The sequence below is a fragment of the Dermacentor silvarum genome, chromosome 2 (genome assembly GCF_013339745.2).
Source record: "Dermacentor silvarum isolate Dsil-2018 chromosome 2, BIME_Dsil_1.4, whole genome shotgun sequence".
Taxonomy (NCBI): domain Eukaryota; kingdom Metazoa; phylum Arthropoda; class Arachnida; order Ixodida; family Ixodidae; genus Dermacentor; species Dermacentor silvarum.
The window spans coordinates 250,599,446-250,619,170 of NC_051155.1; the positions used below are offsets into that span (position 1 = coordinate 250,599,446).

At 46.6% G+C, this 19,725-nt stretch overlaps 1 protein-coding gene across 1 annotated transcript in view; it reads left to right on the forward strand.

Annotated features, from left to right (window-relative positions):
- Window positions 1-19,725, forward strand: part of LOC119443128 (eukaryotic initiation factor 4A-I) — a 44,251-nt gene that overhangs the window by 5,984 nt on the left and 18,542 nt on the right. Inside the window, exon 4 of the mRNA XM_037708280.2 lies at window positions 10,730-11,035. Within this exon, the coding sequence (XP_037564208.1) occupies window positions 10,730-11,035 (306 nt within the window). The remainder of the gene's footprint in view (window positions 1-10,729; window positions 11,036-19,725) is intronic.

The window sequence follows — 19,725 nt, forward strand, 5'->3', positions numbered from 1 at the left end:
AGAGGGGCCGCGTACTGTGGGACCACATACTACGCCGCGTGGTCCCGCCCGCGCGGCAGTCTCTGGAAAGGCATCTGCGGCGGGGGCAGAGTCCTTCCTCTCTGTGCTGTGTTTTCACGGATTAATTCGCGTTGATGTGAGCAGCGAGACGAAGGTCAATTCGCTCGTTGCTGCTGCCACGCTTACTCACTACAGCGTTCTGACAGCGACCTTCCGCAGTCATTGAATGAGACGCGTTCATGTTTGCTTGTGCATGCGTGACACCATGCTTGTTAATTTGTAGGAGGACGTGACGGCGGCCCTACGAGCCGTGCCGTCGTTCCTACTCGGAAGGCAAAGGCGGCGCGCCGAGCGGCGGCTGCGACGACCAGCGTGGCAAGCTTTCAGAACGACACTGCGTGTGCCGAGCTTACGCTTCTTTATTTTTCACTTCGACAGCCGAGAGGCGCCGACCAGAGCGCTCCGCATTGCGGCGTTGGTTGGCGCTACAGGACCCCCCGCCCAGACGGAACGTCATAATGGGGAACCAGTGAAACTGAGTTTCAAAAGTGTCCGTGGACAGTCCAAGTTATCAACGTGAAGGCATCGGGTCGTCACCACCACTCAGGCGGGCGACGCTGAGTGCTCCTCAACGGGCGAGGGACTCGTGGTACGGATGCTGTTGGGAGGAGCTCGTCCAGCCGCCGATATGACGGACGCCACCTGCCTCTTGAGGAAGGAGGTACAGGGAGGCCTGTAAGGCGAATGATGCGGCATCAGTGCCCACATGAGCGCCGTCGGCGACGCATTGCAGACCACGCCGTTGCACCGCGTGCATGGTGCACACTTGCGTCATTCGGTTGAAGCGTTGAACTGGCCACGACGCGTGCAGTGCAGGTGGATGCGGCGCAGCCTGTCGTGGTACATAGCGACGTATCCCGTGAGTGAGCCACGAGCTGGCTTAGCAAAGGGGGGTCAAGGCCCGCAGGAGCGTCCGGTCGTTCGTTGAGGACGCCTGACGTGGGATGCAGCGGGGGTCGCAGAAAGTCATGACCTGCATCCATGGTGGTGATAGCCGGCAGGGAGATCGGCACGGTGCCGAGCTCACGCACCGGCTCGGAGCCTGGCTCAGCGGACGGCGTGGACGGGTGGGGTGTTGTTGTCGGAGGAGCGATGCCGTTGGAGACAGAACCAATAGCGTGCGGCACGGTAGCCGGCATTGGGTCGGCGATGTCTTCACTGTCGCCTGCCATTGTTGGGAGCGAGAAATTCGATGACGTGGCCGGTGTCATGGTCGTGACGATACCCTCGGCGACAACATTGTGAGCGTACTCTCACGAAAGAGACCCCTGGAGAGAGGCCGGGGACTGTGCGGTAGCGCATCGGGTGGTTGCCGAGACGGTATCGGGGCAAGTCGAGGGAGGAAGGCTTGCCTGATGGTGGCTTACAGGCGTTAAAAGAGACGCGTCTGGTGCTGGTCGGGAGGGCGTTGGCGCAGAGTCGCGCACCGTGCGTTCAACCTCTGGAAGAGGACGGTAGGCAGCGCCGAAGAAGTTGAAGACGGACTGCCGCAGTTCGTCGTACGGGCGCGGGCCAGGCGATAAAACGCCGAGGTGGAGCTGGAGAGCAAGCGGCAGGACGTCGAGGAGTACCGCGTGCTTGGAACTCCTGGATCCAGATGTGGTTAAGCTCCAGAGCCGCCTCGAACTGGGCGAACCATGCGCCGACGTAGCTGGACGAGAACGGCGGCAGTGGTGGGTCAAACTGTGGCTCCGGCCAGGTGGCCATGGCAGCGTGTCGCTCGGTGGAAGGCGCGGTCTCCCGGGTCACCACTGTAGGAGGAACGTGACAGCGGCCATACGAGCCGTGCTGCCGTTCCTACTCGGAAGGCGGCTGCTGCGACGACCAGCGTGGCAAGCTTTCAGAACGACACTGCGCGTGCCGAGCTTGCGCTTCTTTATTTTTCACTTCGACAGCCAAGAGGCGCCGACCAGAGCGCTCCGCATTGCGGCGTCGGTTGACGCTACAAATTTAGTTCGTATGCCTATGTTTACAAGTTTATACGGCCGATAAAACTACTATCCTTCGTATAGCTGACCACTAGTTTGCTATCGCAATCGATGCTTCGCTTGTTGGGCGAAACTGTGACTTTCTGTATCTTTTGAATTCTATTGCGGAGGCAACGACGCATCGGGGTTTGCCCTTTCTGCGGTCATACCAGCTACTCGTGTGGAGAAATGAGTCTGCCGTGCTCTCGGGGATGCCACACGGTCACACCTTTCCGAGGTCTAGTACCGCGATCGTCCGCATTTACCGCCAGCTTCCCGGCCTTTGTTTCTGGCTCATAAGCGTGTGCAGCTACTTCCCGCCGGCATCCATGCTTGCCCGTAACGGCGCGCTTGCGGAAGGTGGCCCCTTGCGCTCGTAGCTTCCACTGCATAGGCACAGAAAGTTGTCCCAGAGTACAGCAAATTTGAAGCCCGAGAGGTGGGCGGGAGTGGTGGGCGGCAATGGAGATCACCCTTGGTGGCGAAGCTGGCCAAGGCGTCAGATTGCACTGCTGAAAAATGTAGTCCATGCCAGCTTGCATGATGTACTGCAATCAGTTTGCAGGGGAATGGTGAGCCGCGGCTAGTGCAGCGGTGTGAAAAAAATGTGTACTCAATCTCTCACTCACTGTGACTTGCGTGCAGGCTGCCATGACTAGGCGTGGCCTCAGAGATAGCATTGGCACCAGTGTAATACAGCAACTGAAACCGCATGCTGGCCAAGCTGGTGTGGTGAGGTTGGCTGCGTGAAAAATGGTGGACTGTGGCATCATCCTTTGGCCAAAGCTATGTGGCAACATAGCTTTGGCGGTTACGTAAGGAAAAGATTTGTTGTGATGACTCACTTAGTGAATATGGATAAGAATTCAATGTAGCCCTCATTTGTGTCTAGCTTATCATAAACAGAAGACCAATCTTTCCTCAGAATGTGCATGCAGAATGAGGTCATATTTTTGTTAGACATCTATGTTTAACGATATCGTGGCAAGCTATTTCCTTTCCAGTAGTTAGGAAAAGCAACAAGGACAGGACTGTGGTCACTTAGCCGGCGCATACCGTGCCAGCTGCGTCTACATCAGTGTCTATGCTGACGATAAACAAGTCTAGTATGGATTGTCAAGTTGTCGTTATGCGTGTCAGCGTAGTAATGACGTTATTGTAGCCACAAGTTGAGGAATTCCCGGAAGTTGAGGAATTCCCGGGAGGTCAAATTATCCATCAAAATTTGTTAATGTCGCCACCTATTAGTGTTATACCAATTAAATGTTGAGTATTCTAATATTTCAATAAATTCCAAGAATACACTCCATCACCAGACGGTGTGCGGTAAAACGCTATGTACATATTGGTATTGCTCTTTATGCAGAGCTCTTCATAATCAGCTTTGTGTATGTAAATTCCGGGATTATGTTGCAGAGCACGGTTTTCTTACGTGCATTGCCATTCCGCCACCATGCAGGCCACTTCGATTGATGAAATAGTGATTGTAGTTAATCATATTTAACCTAGCACTTCCTTCATAACACATTTAAGTCAACATGATCACATCGAACAGGAAGTTGAATTCATTGAAGAACGTGCTTAACTCATCTAGCTTAGGGGCTGCGGAACATACATTCAGGGGAATAGCAGTGAACATGCCCTGCGACTGCGCCTGGCAGACAAAATCCTTAATACAGTATCGCGTGTACAAGAAAAGGTAACACAGAATATAACCACTAGCACCCTAGGTAATCATGCCAAGGTCAGAATCTGTTTCAATGTGCACCACTTGACTGGACTGTCTTGTGCGTGAAAATCCTTCCATTCTTCGTCCTCACAAACTGACACTGAATCCCCCCCCACCCCCTTTTTTTTTTATTTTGCAACTGCTTGTGAAGCAGCCACTTTACTGTTGGACAGATGCTCATTCACAAAGATTTCTGCTTCGCCGAAGATTCCGTCATAACGATTCCTAATGCGATTTTTGCGAGCTTTCTTGACAAGGTCCTGTCTGCGTATTTGTTTGCGCCCAAGCCCAGTGCTCGACCTCTGGCACCGCTCGCGCGTGCCATGTTTCTAGCTACCGCCGTTAAAACGGAGAACACGCTGGGCTGGTGGTGACTAGGCACGACTGTGGCTGATGCTAAGGGATCGATACCATTTCTAAATAAACACATCACTGTTTTGATGATCCAAATATAATCTCGCTATCAGGGAGGGAGCAGTCTACCTGACTGGAGCAGTATTTTCTTTATTTGGGGTGTTGCTACGCTGCGCTCCGCACCACCTCAACGACCGCCGCATCTCATTGGCACCCCGCACCCTGGCTTCCGCCGCGGCCCCGGGGTTCATCCGACCGCGCTGCCAAACAGAAAGGGGAAAAAAAAGCCTGATACCAACAATAAAAAGTTTCTAGCAAAAGCAGGATTCGAACCCGTGTACACCTGGTCCCGAAGCGAGTGTCGTAACCACTAGGCCATATGGCCACGCTTCTAAAGTTTCATTCATGTGAACTATATGATTGCATTCAAGCGCCCTCTGCGAAAGAAACCACCTAGAAACATGGTACACGCGTCCTGTTTCCGCTTGCTTTTGAACTTTAAAATGTTCATTTTGCCCTGCTCACAAGTCTGTACACAGTGACATACTTCTATATCGCTAGCAGAAATGGGTTCACGAACGACATCACCAATCTTACCTACATATCAGTGATGTTTTAATTTTCCATCATAATAATTCATGTAATAATAATGTAATCCTCCTGTACCATTTTTTGTTGCATTGTTTAGAACGGCCACTTTCACATTGGCATACTAGTCATTACAGCATATCGTCTACCAGTCAGCGGATACTCGGGTCATAGATATTCAATTGCCAATACTTTTGTAGTACATTAGAATCTCTTAAACGGACATTTTCGCTTAATGGGAACGTCTAAAATAGTTTTTTTTATTTGGGTAATGCAAAAACTTTCATTAATCAATACCAGAGTTATTGCAACTCTGTAAATGGAACAAAAGCAAGCTCTAAAGTAAAGGATGCTTTCAGAAGGAAGCAGGATCTGCAATGTATTTTTTTGCAACACCTTTGTCTTCTATCAAGAAAGCCATGTTTAAAAAGTGGCAAATGGGGAAACTTTGATAGACTTTAATTCACAGCATTGAAAGCTTACATGACATTATTACTTTGCTGCACTGCTACTCAACCTATAGACTAATAATTAAATAACCAAAAATTTGTATGCTTTACAGAGCGCTGTTACTTAATTTGTACTTCCCCTGCACTGACCACGTTATACGGCCACTGACTGATGCAGTAAGGGCTATGTTTTCATTTTGATATGACGCTGGTGCCTCTTTGAAACAAAACTAGTGAAGCCTGGTCAATCCAATAACCATGGTGCTCTTTGGCCCTTGCGCCAGAAAACGCCTAATTCACCATCAATCCAATAACCATCAAGTATGCCCTGACCACTGGTCAAACTAGCTGCTACATTCAGTTCATTGCTAATATGTGTGGAGACAAGAGGCAAAAAATAAACTGGGCAGAAAGATATAGTAATGCATAAGTTGACAGCGGAATGTTTAAGTGAAGTGCTGCTAGCAATTTTCAAGTCCAATAACAATGAGCCAGTTATCAGCTAGAAATTTCAGTGTTTACAGGGGGAAAAAAAGGAATCTGTTTCCAGCACTTCAAGCTGTAGCTGCCCTAGATCTAAAGATATTTCTGCCACAAACAAGCAGGGTTAAAGAAAAGCTAGAAAATTGAGAAAAGCAGGCAATATAACCTCGTTGAGCCGATCCCATTACATACGATTTCCCGGTACCAACGTTCACGATCGAGAACACAAAAGATGACCTGATAGAGTTGCACTTAATTTTTACACCTTCATACATTCCTGGAAAACGTAATCTTTGGGCACCAACGTTCAGTACATCGCCAAACTGTGATCGTATGACACGTTTTATGGCCGCTGGATCCCATGTAAACGAAAAAAAATGCACGAGGCGCGTGCAGTTAAGAACACCGCCAACCCCATTGCGATAAGCATCTCCACCTTTAAGTTTTACAGTGCGTTGGGTGTAGTGCGGTTGGAAGCGTACTGCACACTTTTAGTAGGCGATTACCCAAACGTGCCACCATTTTCTGCTGCAAGTGGCGCAATGCGAGCGTCATATTTTGCTCTGGCGGCATTCAGTGTTGCCCGCCAGCTCCATTTCATTTCAGTTTTCTGTTGCTGTTGTAAAATGCTATGCAATAGGAAAACAACAAAAGGTGTATCGGGCCGCCGGAGCCCCATCAGCTCAGCGTGCATTGGTGTCTCAAGTGTCGTGCCATGATTTACATTACGTAGATATCAAGTACAGTTGAGTGTCAAATTTTTTAATTACTTCTGATGGTACGTTTTCCTGGTTAGTATGTTTTTCTCTCGCGTTTTTCCTCGAAAAGTATGAATGAGGTTTGTACTTGATTTATTCAGGAATATTTGCATTACCAGTTGTAAGAGGCTAGTATGCCCCTGGCGCATGTCCCAGTATGTATGCCATGGTGCGAAACATTTATTGTCGCAAGAAAAAAGTTGTTCAGTGCTATTTGCCGATTTCCAGTGCTCTGCATTTCGTGTGCCAGAATATCTGTGATTGGGTTGCACGTTTGGCCGCCGCTCATGTGCCTTGAGCTCCACAAGCCAATGTGGCATTGTGTACAGATAACCGTCTTTTATTGCAAAAGATGTAATTTGGGGCCAAATTCCAATTGCCTGTGCTCCACATTTTGCGTGCATTGTTCTTGAGGAACAGGTTGAACGTTTAGCCGCTGCTCTTGCGCAGTGAACTCTGTGCCTACATGGCATCCTGTGCATGAGATAACAATCCTTATGGCGAGACCGTAGTCGCATACACCATTGCCCCCTGTCACATCGCCACCACACAACTTGTGCGTTGCACAAGACAGCAGAGCACTTATAGAATCGAGGCTTGCGGGGTGCACTGACACCTCCTCAGCTGCGTCGTTAGCGCGAGCGAGTAAATCGGATCTTTGCTTGGTGGCTGGCATTGAAGCATAGTCTTGGTTTTTCTTGGGCCTCCTTCACCTTCTGCAAATCAGCAGGCTGGAGTTTCATGCTAGAATGTTGCATGGATACGGCCACTTTCAAAATCTTTCATTTAACCCCGTAACCATTTTGTTATTTCGACAATTTGTATGCCCAAAGTGCTTACTTTTTTAAAAATTTGATATAGAATATTTTCTTTCTAAAAAAAAAGTTTTCAATGTTGAAAAAAAAAATTCAACCACATACTAAGTCAAATTAGCATTCTGATTAGTGATTAGAAATGTCAAGAAACTGGTGACTGTACTCAGTCAAGTGATCAAGTGATGTTATATTGAACGCCTTAACGGGGATGCTGAAAAATGGAAACCGAGGAGGCTTTGTGGGGATTTCATTCATGTCGATGCGCTGCCAATGTGCACTCGCAATAGTGACTTCTGAGCAGTCTTCTCATCTAATGAACTGCTAATTTCAAAGTCATGGCTATCACTTTTGCTTCCAGTAAACGAAGTAAACTTCGGTGTCTGAATCACTATCTTTCAAAAAGCTTCACGACGGCGAAAGGATTTTCTGCGACGCCGCACCAGCAACATATGTGTTGCCTCCACCGGACGCCATTTTTATGAAATAAGAGTTGACCCCCAAAGAAATGTGAAACGGCGGTTGACCAAAGAAAGCAATTACCTGCCCAGTGCTGCCATCTGTCATGTGACACACCAACTAGCCCGCAAACAAGCAATCTCGTTCAAAACGCTCGCAAGGAAATGTTATCGCGAGCGGACAAGCCACATTCGTCCAAAACGGTTTTGGGACAGTTCGGCAAAGAAGAGTTATGCTCGTCTGAAATGGTTAAGGGGTTAAGCATATTCAGGTTGCCGCATCTTTGGGAGAAAAACTAGCCGAAGAATAGCCCAAAAAATGTCATGTATTTTGACGTAAGAAATAAGAAAAGGCCAACCCTGTAGTTTTCTGTTGCACTGAGGGCACACAAGAACAAAACAAACCACATATTGTATCACAATTAACCCTAATGACAAGCTCACAATGTTTTGAAAATATTTATTGCACGCTTGCGTGCTTTCCCGTAGTTGCGATTTCACTGGTTTCAGTACAATGAGCTCTCTTCTCGCTGTCCTTGCACCGCGTTTGCTTCTTAGCAGTATCCTCACTCGATATCATGTCACACAAATTCTACCCTCCCTGGAATTGAGTCACAAGGCCCTTTAAGAAACTGGCATTGACACTGGTGCCTCTTTCTGCGCTAGTTTATATGTTTAAATCGTGGCTGCCATGATGTGTTTTCGGATCTTGAACTTGGCGGCTGCATTTCGATGGGGGTGAAATGCAAAAAACGCCCATGTACCATGCATTGGCTGCAAGTTCTTTACCCCAGGTGGTCAAAATTAATCCAGAGTCCCTCACTACGGAGTGCCTCATAACCAAATCCTAGTTTTGGCAGTTCAGCCCCCAGAATGTAATCTCTAATCTTGCAGTCGCTTCTGGTGCCAAGAAGCATTATCTTCGAAATTCGCTCTTGAGGGGACTGTTGCTGAGATCGGGATCAAGGCACCACCTATTGCTTCCAGCCAATGTACACAAAAGCATAGCCTTTGAGTTGTTGCAGGAGAGCTGTTGTACGCCACCTATAGGAAACTCAATGGCAACATGGCGTCTATGATACGTTTTAAGCTCCTGAATTTGGTTACAGCGCTTGGAAAGGCGTGGGTGAGATCTAGCCTTTGGTACTGTTGCTTCGAGACAGCTGCTCTAGGGAGTGTGATTCGGTACTACCTATACAAATTACCACTGCGAAAAGTAGCTAGAAAGTAGCCAAGTCACCAACCACGTTATTCGGTCATCAGGAGGCTCTAAAAGTAGCCAATATGGCTACAAGTTGCCAAACCTAGCATCCCCCAACTTATTCCGCAGTCACAGGGGGAAGCTTTGAAGGCACAGGTAGTAAACTATTGTTGAGATCTTCCAAAGCTGTTGCGAACTTTTGAGAGTTGAACGCCCTTCGGTTCTTCTTCTGTTTGTCGAGTTTACAATTTGTAGCACAACTGAATTTGAAATTTTCTGTCTAGTTTCACATGCCCGAGCAGACGGCGACAAAAAAAATTCTCGAATGGAATGACGCGCGCACGGGCACCGGTCTCAGTTGACTAATGGAATTGTGCATCGAAACAAGTTTTCACGGGCTTCTTACAACTTCATAGCCATTATTCAGCACACTGGGTAGCGGTCGCACGACGAGACCCTGGCTGTGACGAACGAGACCAAGATGGCTGTGATTGGAAACTTGAACATCAGCTGCATGTTGCAGAAAAACGCCTTTTTGTGTGTTCATCAGTATAACTTCAGCTCGCAGATGTGTTATTACAACTCATATTGATTCAAGACTTGCAAAGATTTCAGAGATTGTGCATCAGTTACAGAATCCCAAAATAACCTTTACGGTGACTTTTCCACAACTTGTTGCACTCGCTGACATTTTTCTCGAATCTCCAACGCTTACTCAGGTTCATAGTTGCTTCCATTCACCCTTACCAGCAACCACTCGCGCTCACCCGAATCTAGTTGCTGGTACTAAGGCATACTGAACATACTAAGACCGCCTGCCTGACAGTCACGTTAATACTTGTGTCCACTCGCACCCTTCGACACTTGTGCTTTGTGCCTAGAGGTTGATTGTGAGTTAGTATGCTGACCTTTGTTATATCATATCAGTATGGTTGAATGTTTCTTGTTTAAACTGAAAAAAACAAAGCATGCCAAATGTTTTCTGCAAATTCAGTTTTAACCAAAAAAAATTCGTGATAGCAAATTTACCAGGGAGTTAACACACACGGTGATCGGCACACAGCTGCATGCCTGTATTTTCTCCGGTGCAAAGAGCCAGGTGACATCAACCTCGTGTGTCAGCCTGCCACACAACCATTTATTTTTTAAATTTGAGTCTTTTCTGGCTGCTATTTTAATATATTCTTTGCACTGCTTTTAATGTTCATATGCTATACAATGTGGTTGTCAGGTTCCCTTTGCATACGAACAGAACATGGAGTTCGAATTTTTTCGGACTTGCTTTACATGCACACAATCCAGAGGGCCAAGCTTCCATTTTTCCAATTCTGTGTTGAAATTCTTTCGATGTGATGAACCTTCGTGGACATTTAGGCTGTTCTGGCATATTAAGAGTATTAAAAAAGTGCAGTCTTAGGCTCCTTGAGAATACAGCATAGTTTATCTTTACTGATAAACTTGACTTGGCTCGATTAAATGCCGTCAAAATCCATGTCACAGTGAGCTGGTGCAGGAGCTTCATCGTGACCTGCCATTCATTCTCGCGTAATGGCTTATCTAGCCTTCATTCATGGTGAAAGTGGCTCCGTAGGTATTTTAGTATGAAATGGGGTGTAAACATTTTATTTCGTTGTAAATATTGTTTTTGTTGACGTCACATTGTCTCGTGCTAAATGGAGGCAATTGCATTTTCTATGTTAGCAGTGGTGTAGCACAAAGGCTGCAGCTGTCAGGATGGGTTCGGAGTGGGGTTACTGTGTATCTTCACAAAAACTGTGTAACATTTATGTTCACCGCAGTTGCATGTATTGAAATGTGTGAATGTGAATGTCTGCAGTTACTAAGGGGTTGGAACCTCTATTTTCTTCAGGGATGGACGTGATAGCCCAGGCCCAGTCGGGCACTGGCAAGACGGCAACATTCTCGATCGCCATCCTCCAGCAGATTGACACATCATTGAAGGAGTGCCAGGCACTGATCTTGGCGCCAACACGCGAGCTGGCACAGCAGATCCAGAAGGTGGTCATTGCCCTGGGTGACTACATGAGTGCCCAGTGCCATGCCTGCATCGGAGGCACCAACGTGCGCGAGGACATCCGCAAACTGGAGAAAGGTGTCCATGTAGTTGTCGGCACTCCAGGGCGCGTCTTTGACATGATCAGCCGCAAAGCCCTCCGTGAGTTCTGATTCTTTTGTCGCTAAGATAGGCTTCAAGAGCCATTATGTGCCCACTGTTAGAGGTTCTAATTTTAAAATTTAATCGGAAGGTATACCTAGAAAAGCATGCATCTCTTCAAGCAAAGTGCACAGGGCTCCTGTTCTATTGCCACACTAAAGCACATTCCATATGCTGCAAGGCGAGTTTGCAAACCAAGATGCAGCATAGACATAACAGCCTACTGCACAATTTTTACGTCTATGTTGAGGTTCCTCATACCTGGCCTTCCTTATAAGGGCATGGTTTTTGCACATAATGCCCCACAATTTATTTACAACTAGAAGACTTCACTTGGTCCACTTATGCAGAGTAGCTCCTTTGTCCACCTGATCTTTGTGCCATTCAAGCACACACCAAGTTTTTCAGGTTTGTAACGTGCTAGCTGGCAAGAACAAAGTGGGAAGATATTCTACTTGTGGGCTTAGGGGGGAGGTGGAGGTCAGAGGTGAAATGCTTTATTTTTTGTAGAGCAATGACATTTGACATGTTTATTAGGATGTGTGCTGAGTGACTAATTACAAAGATTCATTAAGATACTTCCAGTAGTTATGACTTGCATCGTTGTTGTACCAAACTTGCAGAAAGCCTGGCATGACTAAAAAACATGGTAGAAAGCCCACAGTAGCTTTTATATTTTAGCCAATTGTGGTTCATTCTCCAAATACCTCCCTGATTTTTTTTTTTACACTGAACATTATATCCATGTTTGTATAAAGCAGTCATTATTATGTCAAATTAGCGAAGAGTAAAAAAATGAGATAGTAATTCAGAAACATAGGAATGTCACTGTGTAGAGAATTTACTAAGGAATACAATGCAACAGACCTCATTAATATCCATCAAGCTGTAGTCGTGCTACGCTTTCCGCAAGCAGGATAGTCGGGGTTGCACAGCCACTACATGTCAAATGTGGCTTGAGGCGCGTCAGAATTTATGTGATGTTCGGGCGACGATTTGTCCGGTGAGAATTCGGTTATCACAGTGTAGGCTCGTCGATGGCTGGGGCTCGCTTGCAGGCGGCGTGTCCGTGTCGCACGATACATGAGAAACTGAGTACACCGTTTTTGCCGGCGATGGTGACCTTCGACCCGCGTCACATCTAACGATGCGATCTCTGCTACTGATTCGCGTGGTTGTGTGTCGAGGTGCGGGAGCCTGTTGGCACATCTTTCGTAGACTGCGTTATTGATTACGATAACACAGGGCATTTGTCGGCTTCCTGCTGAAGTCGCATGGTGCAAGACAGTGCGGCACGTTCAGTCGGGTGCACCTCCACTTCTGCCAATTACCGTATTTTTCTCGCCGTAGGGGGCTTGTGCTTCCGTATTCCGACGACTTGCTTCATCCAAAATTTAATCTCAAAGAAGTGATGATCCATCACTAACCTGGGAGCTCTCGGAAATCTGAATTCTGCGTGTCAAGTGAAGATGCGAAGCAGAGAGCTGCTGCAGTTGCCATCTTGCCCACTGCCACAGCAGCAACCAATGGGGAGACTCCTTTCAGCACGGCAGCCAATCGGAGGCCCACTTTCATCGGAGGGCCCGTGTAACTACCTGCAGCAGATCCGTATTTATTTTCTGTTTGTGCGTTACAAGATAACGATGACCGACGAATTGAGAAGCGCAATGGTGAAGCTTTCAGCTTTCGAATGATACCAAGATGGCAACTTTTGGGGGCGGGAAAGACGAGATATGGTTCCGTGAACTGTGGCGATTTTGCGCGATTTAAAGCTGTTTGCTCGCCCTCCGCACCGACAAATTTTTTTCTGGCACTGGCGTGTGCAGCCAAACCATTTTGATACAGTGTAGATTAGGTATTGATATTTCTCTCGATTTTCGCGATTTAATCCCCGCGTCCCCCCTTAATAAGCTTGGCATTCTTATTTACTCACACTGTAATGCTGTTTAAAACATGTCCTTTGCTGTTTTCCAACTGACTAGGGTAACTGCAACATGGCTGGCAGCTATGTACTTGGGCATTACCTCACTTTATTCTAATGTGTGCATTTCAACTTAATTAATCTTGGCATCATGTTTTAGGAACCTTCTATGATGTTGTGGATGTCACAAGCATGCCAGCATTTGCACCTTAGGTAGACTTGTGCAGTAGAACCTTGCTAATTCGGACCGGAATCTTACTAATTTTGTGGGACCGGGAAAAAATGTCTAAATCAACCGAATGTTGAATTATCGAGGGTATCAAGAAATCAATAAAAAAATTCTTACAACATTAACACACTTTTATTTACTCCATGAATCGGCAAACCCAGTTTCCATTTTGCCTAAAAGCAGTGCACAAGCTGCAATTCTCTTCATCTCGTGACTGATAGGCGCTTGCAGTGGTAAAGGCCTCGCAGCTTCATCCAAGACATGCGTTTCACTGCCGTCTGCACTTCCTGATTTTTTGCCAATGAGCTGGTTGGCAACAGATTGTCCGTCCATCGAGATGTCGCTAGCGGTCGTCATCCTTGACGGCCGTTTCCGTGATTGTGACATTGTGTGCGCAGCCAGTGTGAAAATGAACTACTGCTTGCCGCAATCACTGTGGACAAAAATGTGGGCGCTATGCCGCAATCACTGTGGACAAAAATGTGGGCGCTATTGACGTGATCATGAATGGCGACAATGCAGTTAAGAATGCACATGGCCAGCGCTGTGTTACGCGTGGCAGTAAACTCGAGGTTAAAGGCTATAAAGGCATGAAACGTTCCTCGTACGATTGCGCTGATGACAGTGGCGATGCGGACTCCACTGCTTCATTTCGGTTGAGCACTGGCCCCCCTTTGGCTCTTTTGCGTTGCACATTTTCGGCGTTTAGCGCTCAGATTTGCCCGAATTAACCAAGACTTTGAATCCATTAATATTAGCATACGCCCTGCCGGAACCAGAGGACGAGTCTGAATTAACAAGGTTTTACTGTACTTCCATTATTGTTGCAAAGACAAATGTGCGTTGAGAACTAGCAGTTTGCCATAATGTAATTGTAGCATGCAGCTTTGTGTTATTAAGGCAGGTTGTGTACCAACTTCAGAAAAGCTTTTTGACGGCTATCTTTGTGGCATGTAGTTAGCATGCCACTGACCTTTAAAAGCACTGGGACCGTACACATTCAAGACGGTTGCAGATGTCGCAAGGTCAGAAATTATGGCACTGGTTTTGGGTGAGGTGCCAATGGAACTTCTGCCATGGGACCTCAATCACTGATGCAACATATCATTAAGTATGAACTGACGCATCACAGTACCTTTGTCGTAATGGCATTATGCTGAGCTTAAGATTGCCTGTTCAGTTTTCGGTCATGGATAAGTGTGGCACGCAAAAAGTATTTTTGAAGATTTTTGAGCATAAAAAAAACAACCCAGGTGATAAAAATCTGGTTTAGTTGACCATAGTAGCTCTAGTTACCTCTGCTGTGCTTTAGAATGTAGAATGCTGTTTAATCAAAGCATGAGCTCTGCAGGAATAGATCGATGGACAGGTGGCCAATATAGTCTTGGCCAGGGCCGGTATTTTCTAGCGATGCCTTTTTGGATGCTAATGCCTTTTTGCGCTTAGTGGTCAGAGCGACGGTCTGCTCACGTTATCAATGGGATCAGCCGGCCGGGAGCAGTGGATAAGACTAGTATAGAATAAAGCATAAGGCATCGCTACAAAATACCATCCCAGATGTTTCATCCAGTTCTTGTACTTGCAGCTATTGTCTGGTGAAGTAGCATGCTTTACAAGCTGACGAGAGCTTTTTTTTATTTTGTACATTTTATCTTCACAATTTGAAATTTATGGCACAGGGCAAATTGAGTTTCAGGTGTTCTGACATTACCTTGAGCAACGTAGCTTGAACAGTACTTGGTGTATATATCAATCAGTTCATAAGGAAAAGCTTGGAGTGGCAAGGCAAGCAGTGTTGCAAACGGTGCACATGCTGAATGTGTACCAGCATACCGGCCCACTGTTCTGAATTTTTTTGAGTTGACAAATTCGGGCTCGTTTTATGATTTTGTTATCGTAGAATGAGCCCGAATTCGTCAAATCTATAAAAAATTCAGGACAGTTTTACGTCACATTTTGCGGAAGCTTCATTTTGTTCTCTGAAAGGTTCTGAAGTTGAAAGATGGGGGCAGGGGGCACAATTTCAAAAAAATGCTTAGAAAAACTGAAATTTGATGTTATTGGCACTGTCCTTTTGTGCTAGTGCAAGAAGCCACATGCCAGAGGAGTACTTGCTTTTCAACAAGTTTATAAACCCATTAAGGCCCAAGAAGAACAACCAGGTTTTTTTAATTGTTTTTGTGAGCTGATACTTTCACTTTGTAACTACATTGTGAAAGTTCATGAGTGGCCTTTAATTTTTTTTTTTTGATACACTACGATATTGTACTTTGCATAAGCCCTGCATAACCTTCTTGTAGCAAAATGAGCGTTTTAGTGGGAAGTATTCTTTGCTGGGAGGTGTTTTTACTATCCATGTGTGTAGCATGATTTCATCAAGTAACAGGGAAGGACTTTAGTGTTGCTTTCAGAGGCGCGCACAATAAAAAATTATTATTGATGCAGATCTATTTACGATGAATGCAGGCATTCAAAACTAATGCATTCAGCATTTTGGTTCATTGGTAGTTCAAACATTCAACAGACTGCTGGCGTTTGCTCAATTAACAGTCGGTTCTTGCATTACAGTCATCTATGGTTTTCTCGGCAACATATTTAAGTCGGTTCTTGCATTACACTCATGTATGGTTTGCTCGGAAACATTTTTGTTTGAATGTTTTGACCTTTCAAGAGATGGGGTTTACGTCTGGTTCCCCAATGTGGGTTTCATTGCATAACTCATCTCAATTGGCAGAGGAATGTAGATAGTCTTTGTTGTTTTCTATTTTCCACCACCTATTTTCCAATTTCAGGAGTGGGACTCGTGCGCCAATTGCTCATTTTTGATAGACGCAAATTCCTGTACCAAACTGCGCCAAACACAGAAAATTGACCGAAATTGCGCCACGCTGCGACAGAACGGCTTCGGCATTGGCCGCTAACAGCGAGCTGATTTGTTCCTCGAAAAAGAGTACATCCATTAACATTACGAACAACGCTCGATGGCACCTTCCGCAGTTTCTCGTAATTTTCGCACGTATAACACTGGACCACTGCACTATTCAGCACTTCCGGCAAGTGGCAGGCGCGCACGCAGCCAATGCCAGCTGTTGTCGCTGCTGTCGGAATGGCTAGGGTGTTTAGAGTACTAGAATATCGTTTAGTGGGCTGAGTGGCGCGGCGCTCCCTAGCTGAAGTGCAAAACAACAAAAAGTAGGCTGAGAGCGCTATGAGCGATCTAGATATTTCGGAGGCATGTGCTGCAGCGGGTGAAGCGCGCGGGCATCTGTGTCCCCAACCAAGGCCGGTATAACATAAAACTATTCCAATCTGTATTTATGCCCATATGGGCGAGGCGTGTGAGCCATTTTGACCTATCGCGAAGGGCTAATGACGGATTTGCAATAAAACACCGCAGTAACGCCCGAAAGGCGAAGTATCGATTGTGATAGCAAATTAGTAGACAGCTATAAGCAGCAAGAATAGTAGTTATATCAGCCGTATAAACTTGTGTACTTGTGTCCATGTATGTACTTGTGTTCACTCACTAAATTTACAAGAATGGTGTCACGTGTGCACAAGTAAACATGAAGACATCTGACTTGATTACCGCAGAAAATCGCTGTGAAAACGCTGGAGTGGTCAAGCGCGGCAGCAGCAGCAAGCGAATTCACCTTTGGGCTGCCTCGCTTAAATGCGAACTAAGCGGTGAAAAACGGCGCAGACGAAGCTATTAACACTTGCACTACGTCCCTATCGCAGATCGCTTTCAAGATAGGGCCCGCGTGGCCGTGCCATACGCAGCAGCCGCCAGAGCAGAACGACCCCTTTTCCTGGTGCCTTGCGCGCGATGGAAGACTGCGTGCTTCGTCCCCGCTTTCCTCCCTCGTGCACACGAGATTGAGCCGCCATCGTCGGCTCATCCTCTCGCTTTCACTTGCACATACAGTCGCTTAGTGATTTTATCGCCCCTGGACTTTGTATTGAACATCACGGCGAAGGCGACACCAGAAATATGCCTGGAGTGTCCATATCATTGCTATCGCAACGAAAACAGATTGGAATAGTTTTACATTATACCAGCCCAGGGTTGATTGCGGCTCTCTTCGTCTGCGGTGACATATGGTGACAAAAACTATGTTACAGTGTCGATTGGACCGCATAATTTGAGAATATTTTCCGATATCGTCATGAGCGTAGGCGCGGAAATATATAGTTAGATTGTAGTGAAACCGATGTTTCCGGCTTTACAGGAAAGCATGCGCCTAGCTCCTGCTCGACCCACTCTTCCATATTTCTATAGCTACGAAGTGCGCATCCACTGCGAGCTTCCTGTTGGTTTATTCTGTGTTTCGTTGTGGTATCGAAGTGCGTTGCCGTATTCCATTATTGCAGCAAAATTCAGATTGGCCTGCTCCAAACTGCTTTGAATTAAAATTTTATCTGCTCCAAATTGATCCTAAATAAAATTTAGTCTGCTCCAAGCTGCTCCAAAACGCATTTTGACCTGCTCCAGAAATTGCGCCAAAATGACTTTGGACATTCCCATCCCTGAATTTGTAATAAAATTCTGCCTGTCTTATATATATCTAAATTAACTGAAACACTGCTCGCTATTTTATTGACAGAGTAGATAAGAGTGTCATCTTTCTCAGCAGCAAGAGTGGAACCAGGAGGAATAATAGCAGTGTTGATTTACCTGATCGTTAATATATTTGTTGCCTGCAACGGTCTCTGAAGTTTTTGTAGTCAGCAAAAAGTATTTTGTTGAAATACACTTCAAGAACAAGTACAACCCTCTAGCACAGGGGTTCTCAGGAACGTTCATCCCAGGGAACCCTGCTAAGCTCCATAAAGTGCCAAGGAACCCCCCCCCCCCCCCCCTCGATTTAACCGAATTATCGAGGGTATCAAGAAAACAAACAAATGCTGCACTACGTAAACACGCTTTTATTTACTCAATGAATCGTCAAATCTTGTTTCTATTTAGCACAAGACCAGGGCGGAAGCTGAAATTCTCTTCATCTCATGACTGATTAGCGCTAGCAGCGGCGAAGGCCTCGCGACATCCTTCGCGGCGCGCGTTTTCATCTGAGACGCGCTTTGCACCAACGGGCGCACATCCCGATTATTTTTTCGCCACTCAGCTGATCGACAACAAATTGGCCGTCCATCGCGATGTAGCCGGTGCTTTTTATCTTCGACAGCTTTGCACTGAGTAAAAGCGAAACTACTGCTTGCAGCAACCGCTGTCGACGAAACCGCGGCCGCTATCGACGCAATCATGGACGGCGACCTTGCGGTTCAGAAGGCAGGCAGCTGACGCACGCACCAAGTCAAAACGAAACTACCGTTCCCTGCAAGAAGTGCGGACGAAACTGCGGTCGCTATCGACGCTGCCATGGGAGGCGACTACGCAGTTGTGAAGGCACGCAGCCGACGCGCGCATCGAGTGAAAATGAAACTACTATTTGCGCAACCGCTGCGGACGAAACTGCGATCAGAGATAGCGACTACGCACTTACGGAGGCACGCGGCTAGCCGCCAACGCGGTGTTACGCGCGGCGATAAACGCAAGAATAAAGGCTTTAAAGGCACAATTAGGCACGAAGCGCTTCGGCGTTGCTGTCAGTCACGTGCCGCGTACGATTGCCGCTGAGGACCACGGTGCAAGCTGAGGACCACGGCGATGCGGACTGCGCCGCTTCGTTTCGGTTGGACGCTACGCCGTTCTTGCTCTTCTGCAGCGCGCATTTGCGGTGCTCCCGCGTATTTTTTTTTTTTTTCTCCAACGTATAGGTCAGTGCGCACGCTATCGGCACCTACCCTATCTACAAATAGGAGAAAGGCGCATGGTGGTAAGTTACGGCCTCCGAGATTCAAGTGCGAAAGCTTAGGCGCGCTGCCCGTTCTCAGAGGTTGGGTGGCTACAAGCTGCTTGCGTATTTATTGCGCAGTTCGCGCGTTGCTATTACGCACTGTGATGTGCTTTTTGACACTCGGGCATGGGTAATGGAGGTTCTTTGGATCAAGCGCACCTCGTGTTCGCCGTTTTAGACACCTGTCGAGAGCGGGACCAGGGAAAATTTATCAGTGGCTCGCGGAACCCCGAGCAGGGGCCTGCGGAACCCGTAGGTTCCGCGGAACCCACTTTGAGAACCCATGCTCTAGCATACACACAGGCCCAGTGTACTTTATGAAGTACACCTACATTCATTGTCTTGTGACACTATAAATATGTATTGTATATGGAACATTGTACATTCATCGTTTATGCCATTTTTTTCTGAAACTTCCACAAAAACCTCGACTTAAAGAAGCACATGCTATGCTGCGCAAAAAAATAATGTGCATATACAGCAGCACCTTCCTTTTCCAAGTTTGGCAATGAATAGATCAAACACGTTATGCAGCTGACAAAAAAAACTACAGTGTGGTTGTCTTAGCAGGACCCTTCTTAGCAAAATGGCGTATTAAGGAACACAGTGTATTACTCACTTATTTGCAAATTAAAATGGTACTGTACTTTTAAAAGTGCACTAGGCCCTAATGAGTTAAGAC